This window comes from Epinephelus lanceolatus, chromosome 4, assembly GCF_041903045.1.
Source record: "Epinephelus lanceolatus isolate andai-2023 chromosome 4, ASM4190304v1, whole genome shotgun sequence".
NCBI classification, from domain to species: Eukaryota; Metazoa; Chordata; class Actinopteri; order Perciformes; family Serranidae; genus Epinephelus; species Epinephelus lanceolatus.
Window position 1 is genome coordinate 2100746 of NC_135737.1, and position 19035 is coordinate 2119780.

Below are 19035 nucleotides of genomic sequence, written 5' to 3' on the forward strand. Positions count from 1 at the left end.
TTGACTGTAGAGACCTCTTAGTTGTACTCCTTTTCTTTTTGCCATTTTATTTCCTCCTGTTATTGTCTTCAGAAGATGATGGAGGAGGGTTTTTTTTTTTCCTTTAGATGTCATATTTTACATTTTTTAAACTACTGTCAAAATGAAGATGTTTTTTTTTTTTTTCTGAGCAGTGTTTGGCTCTTATAAGTCATAAACATTATTGGACACATAGAATGCAGCACCACATTTAAATCCTGTATATATTTAAATAATTTCACCTAAAAATTGTTTGCCAGTAGGAAATAGGAAGTAGCAAATAGCAAACAAATAACAAATAGCTTTCTAAAAGGAGCAGATGTTCTTTTAAAAGCATTTTCCCGCAACCTGCCATACAGTCAAGAGGATTAGGCTTTGTACATTACTCGGTACATTTGATTTAACAGTTGTGTGCCATCAAAGGTAAGATCATGTTAGCGGCTTGTATTTGTTGCAGGCTCCATCGGCAGGCTTCTCCCTGTGGTCGGCAGAGGAGCCAGAGCCCAGCTCGGCATGAGTCAATAAACGGAGAGCTCAGCGCAAAACCACACTGCAATCGAACAAGCTGTTTACTCTGAAAATTAGCCTTCCCCTGTACTTTTAGGGCTTTTAAAGCGACCAAAAATACACAGTGCGAGGAATATGTATCTTGGCCAGCATTTGGACTCCGCTGGAGACCTCTGTCCTTTTTATACAAACTCTAATAACTCAATCTCCACAACCACTAAACCGTCTTATCACTGGGTGCCTGCCACTGCACTCATCATTATTTTATTTGCAAAATTGGAAGGTAGAGATAAAGAAATAAAGCCGGCTTGCCATTACCCACAGAAGGCACTTGTGGCCTCCAGCTTATTGCCTAGCATGTAAATAGTGCATGCTCTGAAAATCCAAAGCCTTCCATTGTCACTGGATCAATAGGTTTTACATCCCACCTTTGTTCCGCTGCACTGGGTGGATTTTTTTTAACTCTTATTTAAGTTCAGTTTTTTGTGTTCTTGAACCTGAGGCCAGTAGAAGTGTCTGTCTTACACCAGTGTCAGGGCTTAACACATCTCTTGGCAAGTTATCATACAGCTTGATCTAAATATCACTTTATTTTATACAACTAATACTTAAACCTCAATACAGGTGTGTCATTCTGAGTTGTATTGTCAAAAATATCAATTTTTCAATACATAAAGCTTCTGAATATTTGAAACAGTTTCAATACTCATTTTCCACGGTACTGATACACCGCTACTAGCTGTGCTTTCTCATTCTCTCAGAATGTTCATGTTTACTACAGTTTCTGCTGCTCTCTGCTCCTAACAAAGAAAAGAAAAGTCATTGTTGTCCTATCAGAAACTTGTTACATTTATCTTTTCAAAAAAAAAAATGTAATTTGTATGCCCTCACTTACAATTTTTCCCCATGGTATTGAAAATTTTTTTAAGGTGTTGTATCAAAGTTAGAGTGTATGGTGACAACACTACCTCAGAAATACAAATTTTATATGTTTGTTTGCATTGCAAGGCTGTGAGTACTGATCCAATTCCAATATGCATGACTTGAATATATAACCTTATAGATTTACATTTTAAAAAAGTAAAACTTCTACAATCCTGGAAAAAAAAACTTGTCCGTCTTTACTCTTAACTCCTTGTTTACTGGTATCATGGCTAAGTGTTTCTGACATGGCATTCATTAAGAGGTGGATGCTGTCAAAACACTGCTGGCTAAATTCGGATCAAAGTGGCCCTGCAGTTTTTATCCATTATTCAAACAGAGCTTCTGTCACAGCTGGGCATAACTGCAGTGTCAATCAATCACCATTAGAGAAGGGTTGTTTTCAAATGGCAAAATCAAATCAGAAGTATACATGTGACCTCAGTGTGTGCGTGTGTGTGTGTGTGTGTGTGTGTGTGTGTGTGTGTGTTTGAATGCAGTGTGGAACACAAGAGGTCTTGGGATGGGATGTTTGATAAATTAATTAACATACCAGCCTCATTAAAGAAAATAATGAAGTCAGCAGTAACTGCAGGAGGATCGCCATCAGTCACCATTAACATATTATGATTATGAAGGAAATGTTGAACATTTCAGTTTGACCTCATAATTTTTATCCAGTTGCTTGTAAAGACAATGGAAGATAGCTGTGACAGCAGCTCAGACATCTTATTATCTACTCTCTGTCTCTCCTACTGTTTCCTCCTTCCTTTGGACCGCTGGGCTATAAAAGGAGAAGCATTAAGACCCAGACAGAGTGACGGATGCAGCCAGTCTCCTCCTCGCTCAGGAAGAGCACACTCTGATCTGTTTGTTATCTCATATAATGAGGAAGGTCATTTTGATTCAGATGAAAAATACCAAGATTGTCTGTTTTGTAGAAATTACTTGGTACAGACAATTTGCAATTAATTCCTTGTGTTTTGTTGTGGCCGAAGAAAACTATGATTAAATTCTGTTCCTTTCTTTCTTTCTTTCTTTCTTTCTTTCTTTCTTTTTCTTTCTTTCTTAAGTCTTACTCTTGCCTCCTTGATGATGGTTCCGTCTCCTTGTAGACATTGTCTCACTCTAGGTCCTGCCAAATCAAACTAAAATAAATAAATTGCTTGAATTAATCCAATATTAGACTACTAGATTAAAGCTACTGAGACAACCAATTGCAGTTTAGCATTTAACCAGAAGTGCAAGGAACAGAGAAGTGCAGAATAATTTACAGAGTATATACATAATGGAAAGTAGTGTATATAATAATATCAAATATGTGAAATAAAAAATAAGGGAAATATATTGATATGCTATACACAATATAAATACAGGCAGGCAGATTTGACTGGGATTTTCCAGCTTTGAAGAGAATTAATGTCTAAAATTATTGTAGTGCTGAAATGTTTTGTTCCTGTTTTAACCACATAAAGCACTCTCTAACTTTGTTTTCAAAAAGTGCTGTAGAAATAAATAAAAGTAGAAAACAACAACTACTACAACTACTACTACTTAATATTATCATTTTATTTTATTGTTTTTGTAAAAAAAAAAAAAAAAAGCACTTTTGGCATGTAAAAACACAGAATCTCAAAATGCTCAGTACTGGTTCAGTCCTGCATCCCACACTGTACATTGTCTTTACAGGTGTTCAGACATTTATGTCATCACCTATATCAGAATAACAAAACAAATGAAGTCAATGAGAGGAATTTCCATAGACTGCTCCGCTGACTGCTGAAATATTTATTTCATTACAGCCTTTGGTTCTGTCCTGCTTTCATCAGATATAATATAACAAAATTAATAAAGTGAGAATTCTTGAATTCTTGTTTTTATCCTCACATTTTGCATACTGCCTTTTTTCAGGCTACAGAATTAAGAAGTATGAGTTAGAAGGAAAGAAAGTTGTTATTGTTTGTTACAGTGTAAAATGATTTATTAATTTAATTTAATGTAAGATTGTAAGAACATCTTCACGTGCTCCTCTCCTAACAGCCTGGAATCGTTTTTTCTCTTGTCATCCACATTTTCTGAATTTGAATTTCTTTGGGTGCACTAATAATAGAATTAGCTTTCACCCTGTTATTCTGTATCTCATACATTTTATTGTTATTTTCTGATTTCAGAAGTTTAAAGTTCTCACTTAATCATCTTTACTTTAGAAAAAACAAAGAGTAAAGAACAACACAGAAACCATTGGATGTATCCTGTCTTTCTCCAACTCCAACTGTCTCTTCTCCTCCTGCTCTCTCTAAATCTGTTTGTAAGTGTACGTGCATCTGTGTATCTGGGTGCAAGACAACCCCCCGCCCCCCAACATACACACACTCTTCTACACTCCTCCTCAAACCACCTCACCACCCCCTCCTGCTTTCCCAAACATCCAATCATTAGCCACAACTGCTCCTTCTCTACTGTGAGGTACTAGCTCCTTGACCCAAATCAGATGGCTACACGCACGCATGCACGCACGCACGCATACACACACACACACACACACACACACACACACACACACACAAAATGTTGGAGTGTGGGTGTCATCTGATCCAGTGGAGCTGTCCGACTCCCTCCAGGCTCTTCTTGCTGGTGACTCAGTCTTGTCTGATGAAGCCTTGTAAATACTGACATGCTGTAAACTTGGAGATCTGATTTCAGGTTGCTGTTTGTGTGTGCAAGTGTGTGTTTTCAAGTTGCGCGCGTTTCTTTCACCTGATAGTTTTCTTCTGATTATGTTTAGCTGTTTGTTGGTAGCATGCGTGTGTTTCCACATGTAGACATGCTGTGCTTCTGTATTGCTGTGGTTATTTTTCCTCCCAGCCACTGCTTTTTCTGTTTCATTCCAACACACACTGCTCTGAGCATGATACTTGTTTATTGCCATATACAGCATCTTGTACATATTATATAAAATTCTATGTTATATGTTATATAAAATCTCACTTTCTTTTTTTTTTTTAGCTCTCACACTTAATGATAAAATCAGAGAAATCATGTCCTGGGATTTTTTGTTGCTGTTGCTGTTGTTTGGTGTTTTTTGTTTGTTTGTTTGTTTGTTTGTTTTAGCTCCTTGACGTGAGAAATGTAAATGAAAATACAAAACGTTCAAAAAAATGTTCCCAAATAGGGCTGTTAATAAAACCTCCCCATTAGCTTGCGGTTTGGGAGCGGGGGACCGGGCAGGAAGCCATTTTCACACAGGCCAGCCTGACCTCGACTCTTAGCTTCGACTGAAAATAGCAGACAAGCAAGAGCGCCGTGCAAAGATAAAAGAGAGGGGGTAAGAGGGAAAAGTGAGGAGATAGGTCCCTCCACCACAACATTACCTGAAAGAGAAAGAAGAGAGGAAGGAGGAGGAGAAAAGACTTGATGGCTTTTCCACCAGTCTTCCGATTCCTTTACAAAACAATAAATCTTGTGAAGTTTATTTTCCTTACAGCATCTGTGTTTTATAAGGGCTCTTTTAATTTGTTTTTACTCTGTCCAGTGGGGGATCCCCGCTCCTTTTTATTTTTTCTTCCCCCTTTGTGTTCAACCCTTTTTAGTTTATCTCAGTCTCTTCTCCTCCCTTATGTTTTTTTTCTCTCTCCCTCTCCTTCCTCCCCTTGTGGAAGTGAGTGTTTTAATAATGATACTTTGGGGAACTGGGATTGTGGAAACAGCTCCCCCCCCCCCCCCCATTCTTCTTCCTCTCCCCTGCTTTAATCCCTCCCACCTTTAACATGTCTGGGAAACTTGGACTATCAACAAAAAGGAATGTTGGGAAGTTGGACTGGGAATCAACTGATTCAGGTTTGCTGATATTGGTCAGTTATCAAATAACTATTTTAAGTGGGGGTGGTGACATTTTTAAATGTTGGTATACTTGTGTTTCAGTACCAGTATAGCAAACATTATTGTTTGAGGAATAACAACATGTTTTAACCCTTAATAACACAAATATATTTGATCTGAAAAGAACAGAATCTAAGATTCCCTGATTTAAATCTGAAAATATCTGTTCAAAGCACAAACAAAAAAAAAAAAAAAAAAAAAAAAAAAAACACACACAAAAAAAAAAACAACTTTTCAGACATTTCTGGCTTTATCTATCATTCAAAGTCATGGCTCTTTGACGTTCAAACTTCGCTGTCTGTTGCATAATTGTTCCATAATAATCAGAAGCAGTGTGGATACAGTAGAGTTGCAGTGCTGTGGTGGCAGTTTTGCTGTAGGACAGTGAGGGCTTAAAGAGTAATTCTGGTAAAGGAAGGAGTGTGTTCTCAGTTCTCCCGCAATGTCTATTAATAATCGATTTTAAAACCTATTTTGGAGTTGAATCTTTATCTCCGTGGCTGTATTTATAACTGCTGTGCTTCATCCCACTTCTCACTCTTTCAGTTTAATCAAACCCAGTGACCACAGTATAAGTTCCTCATCATATTATCATTTATTACAAGACATAAATGTCAGAGTTTTGATGCCAGACAGCACTGAAGTGTTGTCAAAAATAATACCTCAAGTTAGGACTCTAAAATATGCTCACATGTTTGTAAAGCTTTTATGGCAAACTGAGCCAAGCTCATATTCACACATTTATGCATATCTCAAAGGGGCAAACATAAACAAGTCAAATAATTTGACCAATCACCCAGTGATTACTATTGATACTGAAATATTTGATGCTACAGGCATAGTTTGGTATTAAGGCTTGTCACCTAGCCGTAATTTTAGGCAGGTAGTGTCATCCACTGACTGTGTGATGGACAGCATAGCCTGTATTTTAATGTAACATGTTTGACCAGTCAAGAATAAATATTAATACTGAGGGATTATTCATGGGAACCATCATCAGGTTATAGGTATTTGACCTACAAAGATCTCTGCACCAGAGTTTTTCTGTCTAGAAAATATTTGAGCAGAAAAATCCTTCCTTTTGCTCAATACCCTCAGAGCTTGCAGTTTTGACACTCTGTGTGATTATGTTCATTTCCATTTTGAGTGTGCAGGTTGTTGATATGTTTGTTTATGAAACCCTGTGGTGAAACCTTCCTCACCCAACCTTACACGGCCATTAATTCTTAACAGGAAGTCAGTCAAATATATCAGCTTCAATCTGAAAATATCTTCAAAAGCCAAAGCAAAATCTAGTCAAAACCACAAAAGTATTCCCTCACTGGGACATAATAGCTTTTTTTTTTGTCTTTCGTACTCCGCCTCCTTCTCTTATTCAACCCCTACATCTCACAGCTGCAATATCATCCTCAGGTCCAAGGCCTCTCCTAATTCCCAGAGCATCAGTCAACATGTCACCTGCCTAACCTGCTGTCCTGTAACACTCCCCAACCCAGTTCCTCTCCATTCATGCAAGATTTTTCTTTTCCTTTGACTAACATATTCTCATTGGCAGAATAATTCAAATAAGACACAGTGTTTTTGTGGACATACACTGTTTTCAGAGCTTGTCCTTTCACAAGTAGGCTCCTCATTGGAGGCCTCCTGCTTGTATTTGATGCAAATTGGGTATTAAAAGAGGGGAGAGAAACATGAGATGGCGTGACACAGAGTGGCTGAGGAGAGGGAAAAGGTGCGAAGGATAGAGAGATAGGCTAAATGCGAGAAGAGAATGCAAATGCTGTTGAGACAGGGAGGGATGGATGGATAGCTGGATGGGTGGTTAAAGAAGAAAGGGAGATGAGGGTCAGGTGACAGTGTCACTTTTTGGCAGGGTCAGAGTTTTTCTCTGGACGACGGCGACAGAGCTGGATTTGCATTGATGGATCTTCTTTCCATGGGGATGTCATGTATCAGTGCTTGGGCACATCACGCCCCGGTCATTAATCAAATCATAGCCTTCGTCTAGAGCTATCTGACTGCCAGACACTTCTCATATGTCTACCTTGCTTTTTCACTCCGTCTCTCTTTCTCTTTGTAGTAGCCTTGGTTAGAATTTTTCCTCTCTGGCTTTTCTCTGCAATGACTTTGTCTTTCAGTTTTGATTTATTATAATTCATACCTAGATACTTCAGCAATCTTTGAGAACATGCAACAATTTCACAGTTACATTTCAATGGATAATTTAAAAGATGATTTTGATGAAACATTAGTGGTAGTACTGAGAGCAGTAGTTTCTGTTGTACTGCAATAGTAGTGATAGTATTGGTAGTACAGGTAGTACTTATGATGCAGTGGAAATAACAGCAGGTGACAAATATGGCAAATGCTGCTTAATATTCAAACCAGACTTTGTGCTCTGTGGTTTCTGGTGCATCTGGCTCCAACCAGAAGGTAACATCTAAATGTAAATTTCAAATCCTTATATTCCAAATAGATACAAGAGTGAAAGTGTGAGTACATACAAATGCAGAAACATGCACACACACTCTTTTCATCAGATTCATATAGTCATGCACACACATGGTACTGTTTTAGGAATTTCAGTCTTTGTAAAATGGTGAACCCATTCACAATTAGCCAGAGGTGGATGTAGACATGCCCTTAACTACTCCCTCTATGAAGATAACAGCAAACAAGTGCAATTTGACAGAACTGTATCATTTAACTCTTTTAACAGTACCACAGCAGCCAAAATGACCCGCTGCTATTTATCAAGCATCCGCACTAATCATAGAACAGGAAGTAACAATAATTGTATCTTTATACTGTCATCAGTGGCAGTATCATACCAGTGTTAATTTTGACAGCTATTTCAGACTTAGTCTGAAATAGTCTTTAGTTTTGAGACGAAAATGCTTATTAGTTTAAGTCCCATTTTAGTCATTCTTTGTCTTCATAGTTTTAGTCGACGAAAATTGATTACATTTGACAATATGTCAATATGTTTTCTATGTTTGTATGTTTTTTTTGTTTGTTTTTTTTTTTAATCTTTAAACTAATCAAGTGAGGCTAATTCATGCATCAGAAAGTAGAATCAATGTGACAGATTATATACCCTGGCAATTTTTTACAGGTTTAAGGGGTGATTTATGAGCACACATTTACTGAACATCATTTGAAAAGTTCAACATCTCTCTGTTTATGCTCTTAAAAACTTTGACATCACAAATAACTAATCTGAGACAAAGATTTGTACCCAAGTTTGTTGTAAACTCTGACTCTGAGCAGAAAGATAACTTCATTAAAGCCTGAATTCTTTCAAAATGTTAATCTGGAGGTTTAAACCTGTGTCCTCTCACAGAGTTAGTGATTAAAACTGACATTTTCATCTCTGTCAGAGAGAATTTATCTGAGCTCAGTCTATTTACTTACAGCACAGCTACACTCATCAACCCATAAACCTTCCTGAGATAGTCTTGGTCTGAGTGCAGTCCTGCGGGGATCAACAGATGTGAAGTCCAGCAGCCGGTAGCTGCTTGCTCAGCTGCAATTCAGTGGCTAGCTAAACATCCTGGCACCAACTACTTACTGGAGTTTGGCAGCCTGTCCCTGATGCAGCATTTGGAGATAATTACAAGCATGGCCATTCCCGGCTCTCAGTGTCCAGTAGTACACCACTCACATTTTCGTCATGTCTCATCAACAACAATGAAATGTAGATTTCGTCTTAGTTTTTATTATCAAGATCTATTTTTAGCTAGCCGTCATCTTGTATTCGTCATGGAAAAAAGGTTGTTAATGAAAAGTTATCGTCATAGTTTTCATCAACGAAATTAACACTGGCAGTATCTTAATCATTGTCATCATTCAGTTTTATCTACAATAGAGGATAAAATGAAAAGACCTAGACATATGGGAATAATGAAACGGGAAAATACTAAAAACAAAAAGAGTAAAAACTACATCACATTTTTGCATGTTATGTTTTACATTGTGTCTTTGTGCAGTCTAACTGTTCAGTTCTAGAAAAAAAATATTAAAAAGCATGAATAAACAATCCTTTTTACGCCCATTATAGTATGTAGACTTCAGGCTGCTTCCTGTACAGATGTTTTTTCCTCATCCACCCCCTCCCTTCAACACAAAAGGTGGCTGCCCTGGCTCAGGAGGTGTAGTAGGCTACTTTTGAAACATGAAGGGCTTTCAGGAGTTGCCCTGGCATGGATCTCTGTTAGTCTTACCAAGAGAGGAGCAGAAGGAAATGAAGGACAGGTTTGTGTAATGGTCTCCTCTCCCCCTCTGAAGGTCACGCAGCATTGTTGGCCAGTAGAGGTCTAAAAGACAGCCCTTTAGAGGAACACAAAGCAGAGGTTTGGCAGGACTAATGAAACTCAGAGGTACACGTTAATGATCTAAAAGACTAGACCAAAACACTCAGCGGTCCCTTTCCGCTCTCATTCAGCCTCCTCTTGATCGCTCCCTCTGAATAATGACAAGCCACTCTCCTCCTCTACCCCTATTGTAACCTTTGATGTTCGCCTTGTTTTCTTTGTCTCTGCATCCCCCCTCCCTCCTTTTCATTCCTTTATGTTATGCGGCTGTCACTCATCTATTAAGGCAACAAATGGAACAAGGAAAACATTCAGAGAGCGTATTGTAGTGCACCCACGGGTTTGCTCTTTATTTCTTTAGAAAGCACTTGAACTTGGAATTTTCCTTGGGCTGCCCATTGAATCTGCAGGGTACCCTTTTTTTGTTGGAGCTATTGTCACAGGATTGCAAAATCATATTTGTTTTATAATCTGCATTTCTTATCCCCTATAGTGTAATGTTTCTATGTAACTGCTTGGATGTAACTGTTTATTTTCCCATTGTTAAAGGGCCACCTTAACAAAATTACAAATGGAACCATGTTGCTTTACTTTGCTCCAGTGGTATGTAGCCATGCATACAGTTATAGTTTCATTTGTCCAGGCCTAGAAATAAGCTTCTCAGAGATTTGAGCGTTCACCTCAGTACAATGGAGGTAAAAGGAACTGTGCTTGTGATTGTCACAGCATTGGAAAATGGCATATAGAAATTCATCGGCCGGGGCGTTGGTAGCGTAGTGGATAGTGCCGGCGCCCCATATACAGAGGCGATGCCTCGCTGCAGCGGTCGCGGGTTTGACACCAGCTCACAACCATTTGCTGCATGTGATCCCCCCACTCTCTCTCACTCCCCCATTTCACTCTCTCGTCAATTAAAGGCAAAAGCCTGAAAAAAACAATCTTTAAAAGAAAAAAAGAAATTCATTGGCAACATGTCCACAAAAAAATAAACAAACAAACACACACACAGAAACAAAAAATCTAATTGGTGGATGTACATCATGTCAAAGCTGTCTTGTCATGTGCTAATGTTCAGAAAAAAATGTGGGCTTTGGTGTTTTTAAAATAAGTAATACATCAATACAACATGCATATGATTGCGTGCTCAACTTTTGTCTGCCAGAGATGAACTCTACTTGCCTAGCAAACAAAAAGTGTTGAGAAGTGTTATGCAGAACTAGCTTTCTTCTGAAGGAGCAGGTCATCAGGCCTTTAAGAAGCCCTTTGACATGCTCTGATTATGTTTGGCTGGAGCTGCATGGGATATGCAAGATGAGATGTGTTGCTTTGGATCATCCTTGTGTGTGTGTGTGTGTGTGTGTGTGTGTGTATGTGTGTGTATGTGTGTGTGTGCGCGCGCACATGCGTGCGTGCTGAACCAGTGTGTGAAGCCTGTTGATTGGCCTTGATTAACAGACTGCCAGGCACTAGAAGCAGAGCTGGAGCATTTGCAGTAGAGCATCTTGAGCTGGTTATTTCCAAACATTCCACATGAGGCTGGTTTTTTATATATATATGTGTATATATATATATATATATATATATATATATATATATATATATATATATATATATATATATACACAGTACAGGCCAAAAGTTTGGACACACCTTCAATGCATTTTCTTTATTTTCATGACTATTTACATTGTAGATTCTCACTGAAGGCATCAAAACTATGAATGAACACATGTGAAGTTATGTACTTAACAAAAAAAGGTGAAATAACTGAAAACATGTTTTATATTCTAGTTTCTTCAAAATAGCCACCCTTTGCTCTGATTACTGCTTTGCACACTCTTGGCATTCTCTCCATGAGCTTCAAGAGGTAGTCACCTGAAATGGTTTTCCAACATTCTTGAAGGAGTTCCCAGAGGTGTTTAGCACTTGTTGGCCCCTTTGCCTTCACTCTGCGGTCCAGCTCACCCCAAACCATCTCGATTGGGTTCAGGTCCGGTGACTGTGGAGGCCAGGTCATCTGCCGCAGCACTCCATCACTCTCCTTCTTGGTCAAATAGCCCTTACACAGCCTGGAGGTGTGTTTGGGGTCATTGTCCTGTTGAAAAATAAATGATGGTCCAACTAAACGCAAACCGGATGGGATGGCATGTCGCTGCAGGATGCTGTGGTAGCCATGCTGGTTCAGTGTGCCTTCAATTTTGAATAAATCCCCAACAGTGTCACCAGCAAAACACCCCCACACCATCACACCTCCTCCTCCATGCTTCACAGTGGGAACCAGGCATGTGGAATCCATCTGTTCACTTTTTCTGCGTCTCACAAAGACACGGCGGTTGGAACCAAAGATGTCAAATTTGGACTCATCAGACCAAAGCACAGATTTCCACTGGTCTAATGTCCATTCCTTGTGTTTCTTGGCCCAAACGAATCTCTTCTGCTTGTTGCCTCTCCTTAGCAGTGGTTTCCTAGCAGCTATTTGACCATGAAGGCCTGATTCGCGCAGTCTCTTCTTAACAGTTGTTCTAGAGATGGGTCTGCTGCTAGAACTCTGTGTGGCATTCATCTGGTCTCTGATCTGAGCTGCTGTTAACTTGCCATTTCTGAGGCCGGTGACTCGGATGAACTTATCCTCAGAAGCAGAGGTGACTCTTGGTCTTCCTTTCCTGGGTCGGTCCTCATGTGTGCCAGTTTCGTTGTAGCGCTTGATGGTTTTTGCGACTCCACTTGGGGACACATTTAAAGTTTTTGCAATTTTCCGGACTGACTGACCTTCATTTCTTAAAGTAATGATGGCCACTCATTTTTCTTTAGTTAGCTGATTGGTTCTTGCCATAATATGAATTTTAACAGTTGTCCAATAGGGCTGTCGGCTGTGTATTAACCTGACTTCTGCACAACACAACTGATGGTCCCAACCCCATTGATAAAGCAAGAAATTCCACTAATTAACCCTGATAAGGCACACCTGTGAAGTGGAAACCATTTCAGGTGACTACCTCTTGAAGCTCATGGAGAGAATGCCAAGAGTGTGCAAAGCAGTAATCAGAGCAAAGGGTGGCTATTTTGAAGAAACTAGAATATAAAACATGTTTTCAGTTATTTCACCTTTTTTTGTTAAGTACATAACTCCACATGTGTTCATTCATAGTTTTGATGCCTTCAGTGAGAATCTACAATGTAAATAGTCATGAAAATAAAGAAAACGCATTGAATGAGAAGGTGTGTCCAAACTTTTGGCCTGTACTATATATATATATATATATATATATAGATAAAGATACATAGATGTGTGTGTGTGTGTGTGTGTGTGTGTGTGTGTGTGTGTGCGCGCACAGTATTAAAACAAGGCTTTTTTCTCGGAGAGAAACGTGTTTCGGTTTTGTAAACAGGGTCCTCTGGTTGTCTGCTGAATGCCGAGGCTACAATTTAAACTTGTGTGACTGATGAAGTGAATAAAGCCCTGTTTCCACTGAGCAGTACAGTATAGTACAGTTTAGTTTGTTTTGCTTTTTCTCCCTTTCCGCTGTGAAAATGGTACCAATGGAACCGTCCCGTACCATCCCCATTTTTGGTCACCCTTCTGTTGGGGTACCTAGCACACAGATCTGGTACTAAAAGGTCGAGCTGTGAGCACTGTAGTCCGTTGGTCAATAGCGGACGGTCACTCTGCTCAGGGCTGAGTTGTGGCTGGTTTTTAGGCTTATGTAATCACTGTTCATACCGTAGACAGTTTTATTTGTAAACCGTAACTATAAAATGAAAGGCTGTTTTGCTGCCTCTTGCAGCAGCTGTAGTCGAAGAAAAAAAAAACTAAATTCAATGGGTCGACTGCCAGCAGAGCATGTGAGCGGAGCGGGGAGCGGAAGGATTTTGTGTTGAGGGAGGAGCGGCTATTTTTTTTAAAAGGTGGAGCGGAGACTTATCTCTTGCTCCAATTTCGCTCCGGTTGCTCATGCCCCACCCAGAATGCATCTTTGCACCTGCGTACACCCACACTATTTTCTTTCAAAACTATGGAGTTTACTCTGTACTTCAGAAAAGAAACTGAGAAGAGAAGCAGCGGTACCTTGGAGAACGGTCGCCAACTGCGGCGAGAGGTGAGAGGGCTTCCCCGGAGGTCGGCCGCTTAACCCGGTCCGTCTCCTCTACACTTTGACTTATTTCCACCCTGCCGACAGCGGTACCATGTAGAACGGTCCCTAACTGCAGGGAGAGGGGAGAGGACTTCCCCAGAGAATCTACCAAGCTCATGTTTTATTTGTGACTAGAAGATTACAGTTTAGGGTAGTACGACACAGTTTTTTTGAGCAGAATGGTGAGCGAGTGGAGTGGAATAAAATTTATGATGGAGCAGAGCGGAGCAAAGAATGCGCAGAACCAAGCGGAGCAGACAAGCAGCGCAAAGTGACAGCTCTGCGAGCAAGGAGCAGAAATTTTCACCCGCTCCGCTTCACTCACATGCTCTGACTGCCAGTGACTTTTAAGATGGAACGTTAACTTGTAATGTTACTCGATGCATGAGATCACGATGTGAATCAATCAACACATCTTAAATATTCCATATGACAACTTTGACCATTGCTTTAGTTTTAATATGACATATACTTGTAGTAATGAGTGGATCTTCAAGTATTTATATATTAATTTCGGCTGGGTTATGTGATAGAATTTCTTCTAATTTTCACTCTGAGAAAAATAAAGCGTTACAGAGCACTGTTCCTGCAGGCTACAGCAACTGTAAACCCCCTAGCTTGCCTAAGAAGGACTAAATGCAGAAACCTGCTATTTTCAAATATTCCATCAAGAGAAACTCTCTCTGCAACGTGTTTTATTTTTTTCTGAAAATGTGGCTGTGCACCCTCGTTCTGTGGACGATAAATGAGGCACAGACTTCCACCTGTGTCACTGGTAATCAGGAAATACAGTGAATGCTGGACAGAGCAGTGAGTGACAACAACCCTGCCCACATTTAAGGGTTAAGTGTTTGCAGACAAATTAGCATCTCTAAAGATAAAAAAGGAATGACTGAGCACTGAAAAATGAATAATGTATGAAAGGTTGTGCTAGTTTTCATAATGTGATTATCAGTATTCTGCAACTATTACCTGGAAAGGCTCTGGATTGACATATTTGTCCATTATGTTTCACTTAAAATCTTTGAAAAGCAGGTTGACCTTGCTGTCCAAAAACATCCACTAATATTCACTGAAAGTACTTTAAGTAATCCTGTATTTTTGTGTATTTCCAGCCAAGCTGAGCAGCCAGGATTCATACAACAACTTCACCAATAACAACATGGGGAATCCGCGACTGACCCCGCTGCCCACCCTCACTGTGGTGCTGCCTTTGGCTCAAATTAAACAGCCGATGACCCTGGGCACCATCACCAAACGCACTGGGTAGGTAACACACACATACAAACCCTGGCCTTTATTCCCCACACGAAACAAGTGTGTTGCAGAATACAGCTGCAGTATTAAAACAAAAAAAATTCTTCACTTTAACCCCCATCCTGAGCATTTACAAGCCATCTAAACTCTCAATAAATGATCATATCACAAATATATTGTAATTGTATATGTATTGTATATATATATTGTAATATATATAGTGTTTATTGTGATTTTTAGAGTTTATTTCAAAAGTGTATGAACAGTTAATGAATGACTGATATGTTATAATATAGTTATAATTGTATTTATTAACAGCATATGTACCTTCACAGTTAGGTCCAAACTTTTGAACTTTTGGCAGATGTGAAGCTGCTGGAATTTGGACACACACCTGGTTGATTGTGGCTTGACGAGGCTGGCTGCTAGCACTAGCATCAGAGGCTGTGCTCTGATGGTACAAAAATTACTTAATGCAGAAACTGCAGAGACAGTTCTCCTATCAACAGTTCCCTCTGGGCATTTTTTAAATGTAAACGTTCCATTCACGAGGCCAAGCAGCGTTGTCTTATCTGCCTATATGACAAAGCCACTGTGGCCTTCAATGACATACTGGGTCAAAGGGCACAACGGAATGCAATTAATCAGCATCAAGTTTTGTGATGTATTATTTTTTCTGTGATTAATTAATCGAAATTAAAGCGTTATTTTGACAGCCCTTACATATATGCACAAAGAATCAAATAAAAAAGTATCTGCCTAGAACTTATCATTTTACCTCCCATTCTGCAGGATGTTAGCTCTTTGTAGAACTATCACTGCCAGTCTATGAAAAGTTACAATACTATGCAATTTTGATATATGTATTGGTAAATTAGAATAATCTTTTTTAGTCATTGTGGTCATTCTCAAGAAGAACTCCCTTTTGTAGTAATAATAATAATAATGCACGTACAATGCACCGCAGAGTATCCTAAGTGCAAAAGAGTTATTGGCAACCTCACAAACTCTAGGAAATTTACAGTTTGGCCACTGTTGAGAAAACTTTAAATCATACTATATTGCATCCTTAACTTCAGTCCATGATTTGCTGTCCCTTCATAAATCACATTGTAAAAACACTGTATTGTGTCAACAGTAGCCTCGTGTAGGCCAAAGCTTTTCCTCTCACCCACTCAGCTGATGCTCATGGACCTCTTTTGTCTCAGGCCACCACTTTTTTGCATATGGTAATGAAGCAGAACACACATGTGAACTTGGTCTGCGGGCTGTTTGGAAAGCAGATAAAACAAATCATGCATATCAAGGATAGAAATAAAACCCTGCCAATCATAAAAAATTCTATTCAAGTTATATTAAATGCAGTATAACCCGACTTGCGTTGATAACTGAAACAAGTTATTTTTTAAAAGTGAGATAGCTCTGCTTTAATGCACCTCCGTGTTTTTTTTTTTCACTTGGATCTATGCCATGCATTGAAATTATGTAGTTTTAAGACCATCAGCAACTATAAGCCTTTGCTAAGTGTATTTACATACAGTACAGGTGGCTCCACAAATATTGGCAGATTTTAATATTTTCATTTAAATGTAATTTTCATTCCCTGTTTGAATGGGAAATGCTATAAGGATTCCAACAGGTGAGGGATTTATTTCCCTGTGATATTTGATAAGAGAGCTTTGAGGATGAAAACCGAGACCTGATCATGCGGTCAACATGAACAACATCAAGCCATTTTTCCAGATCATTAATGTGAGTTGGATTATGAAGTGTATTATTGTTTATGGGCTACTGCTGTGTTCTGCTTTGGCATAGTTCATAGGATGTACTAGTAATTTGCATTTGGTTTAGCAGTTGTAGTTTGGCGTCACACAGTGTAGGTCTGATTTTAAAGGTTTTAAAGCCCCCCTCTGCTATGTTTTGGCATTTTTATGATATTTTGTATTTCCAGAAAAGTTTGATTGGCCACACTGCAAAATATTTTGACAAAAGACTTAGAAAGAAGACGGATGAAATAAAGATTACGTATGACTCTAGTGGAAGCTGCAGGTCATACGGTATCTTCCGAGCTTGCGCAGCTGCATTGTCATTAGTCTGCATCTGAGTTTTGAGCCACCTAGTCATTGCCATGAGTACAAACCCACACTGAGCCATGACTCTGCTGTAACTCGTTGATGAGATCACCCACTGAGCCAAAGAATGGGTGTGAGCTACTGCTCAGTGGCACTGACGTTCAGCGAGCTAACCCAGTGGTACAAAGTGCTACCACTGATCTGATAGCTGATTTGATCTGAAATCACAAAAGGTACTTCCATGACAGCTATATTACTCATTTTTACATGTTGGGGCATGTAATGGTGTTGTTTATTTATTCCTATATTACTAAAAATGCTTAAAGAGCTTGTGGAGCATATAGCAAACTTGCCACTTGGCAATTTCCTACGCAGCACCAGCTCTGCAAGTTAAGAAGCAGTAAAAGCTCCGTCAGTGTCTCAAAGAATGGGAGCCAGTGGCTCAAGTACATGTATTCTGATGACCTCACTGTCATTGGGTTTCTTGTTTTCAGGTGAAGCAGGGGGAGAAAAATCCTCCACTTCATAACTGATGTTCGAGTGACCTCTCCCGCTATCCATGCTAATGTTACACTTGCTAATGATGTTGACCTTGACACGTACGCTAGAGCAGCAGTGTGGTTGCAATGGTAATGGATTACGCCATACTATTAACCACATCGCATTCTCTGTTTGAGAAAGAACATTATCTGTAAAAAAGGGAGTAATGCTGGCTGGAGTAGGGCTTTCATTAAAGGGGAACTAATGTTTTTTTCAACCTGGGCCCTAATTTCCGGTCTACTTTTGTCTAAATGAGTGATAGGATGTTCAATATTTGACATTTCTCCAATACGAAGCTAGGGCTGACCTGCCTGCAGCCTGTGAGCGTGCGCTATATTAAATAATAGGGCACTCAGACAGCGTCAAACAACGTCAAAATACGTCCACTAAAAGTGCATTTTTTTTACACAGATAGGCTCGGATTGTTAGTATAATTATCCAACAACATAACAGAAAGGAGAAATGAATGTCTGTGTTTACCTTTAGCTGGATTCGGACATGTTCCTCTGCCTGTTGCTGCTCCCTCTCTCTCCTCGTCTGCTCTTCAATTTCAATGAACTCTGCATCCGTGTAGTCCGTGTTCAAATAAATATGGGCGGTCATCAAATTCAAATGGCTCATCCAGATCCAGTTGGTCAAAATCGGGTAAAAATTTGGACATGTTTGTTGTGGCAAGTCAAAACAGAGTGAAAGTCTTGCTCTGAAATCTCACGTCTCGCGAGATTTGAGTTGTTGCAGGAAGTTTTTACCTGATTTTGACCAACTGGATCTAGATGAGCATTTCGAATTTGCTGACCGCCCGTATTTATTTGAACATGGAGTACACGGACGTACACAGACACTACTCATTGAAATTTAAGAGCGGACAAGGAGAGAGAGGGAGCAGCAACAGGCAGAGGAACATGTCCGAATCCAGCTAAAGGTAAAGACAGACGTTCATTTCTCTTTTCTGTTATGTTGTCGGATAATTATACTAACAATCCGAGCCTATCTGTGTGAAAAAAATGCACTTTTAGTCGACATATTTTGATGTTGTTTGACACTGTCTGAGTGCCCTATTATTGAATATAGCACGCGCACACAGGCTGCAGGCAGGTCAGCCCTAGCCGACCAGGTTGAAAAAACATTAGTTCCCCTTTAAAGGCCTTAGAGTTTAGAGTGAGAGCTTTCAGGTTGCTTGTGTTCATTTATAGTTACTAGTCATTACCTGGGGATGTGTTATGTATAGAGGAGTAAGAAATCAAAAACAGTATATTAGAGGAGATGCAAAATGAGAGCACTGTAAATGCACTGTGTAATAAATATTAATGTAAGACAAACAATACACACTGCTTTTAGAAACATGCTTTATGGCAAAATACATGGAGCATAGTTTCGGCTGACGACACGGAGGCA

The 19035-nt window shown here is 39.5% G+C and overlaps 1 protein-coding gene across 8 annotated transcripts in view; it reads left to right on the forward strand.

The window, feature by feature from the left end:
- Positions 1-19035, forward strand: part of bcas3 (BCAS3 microtubule associated cell migration factor) — an 877760-nt gene that overhangs the window by 247570 nt on the left and 611155 nt on the right. For all 8 annotated transcript variants that reach the window (XM_078166843.1, XM_078166844.1, XM_078166849.1 and 5 more), the window contains exon 16: positions 14887-15037. In XM_078166843.1, the coding sequence (XP_078022969.1) occupies positions 14887-15037 (151 nt within the window). The remainder of the gene's footprint in view (positions 1-14886; positions 15038-19035) is intronic.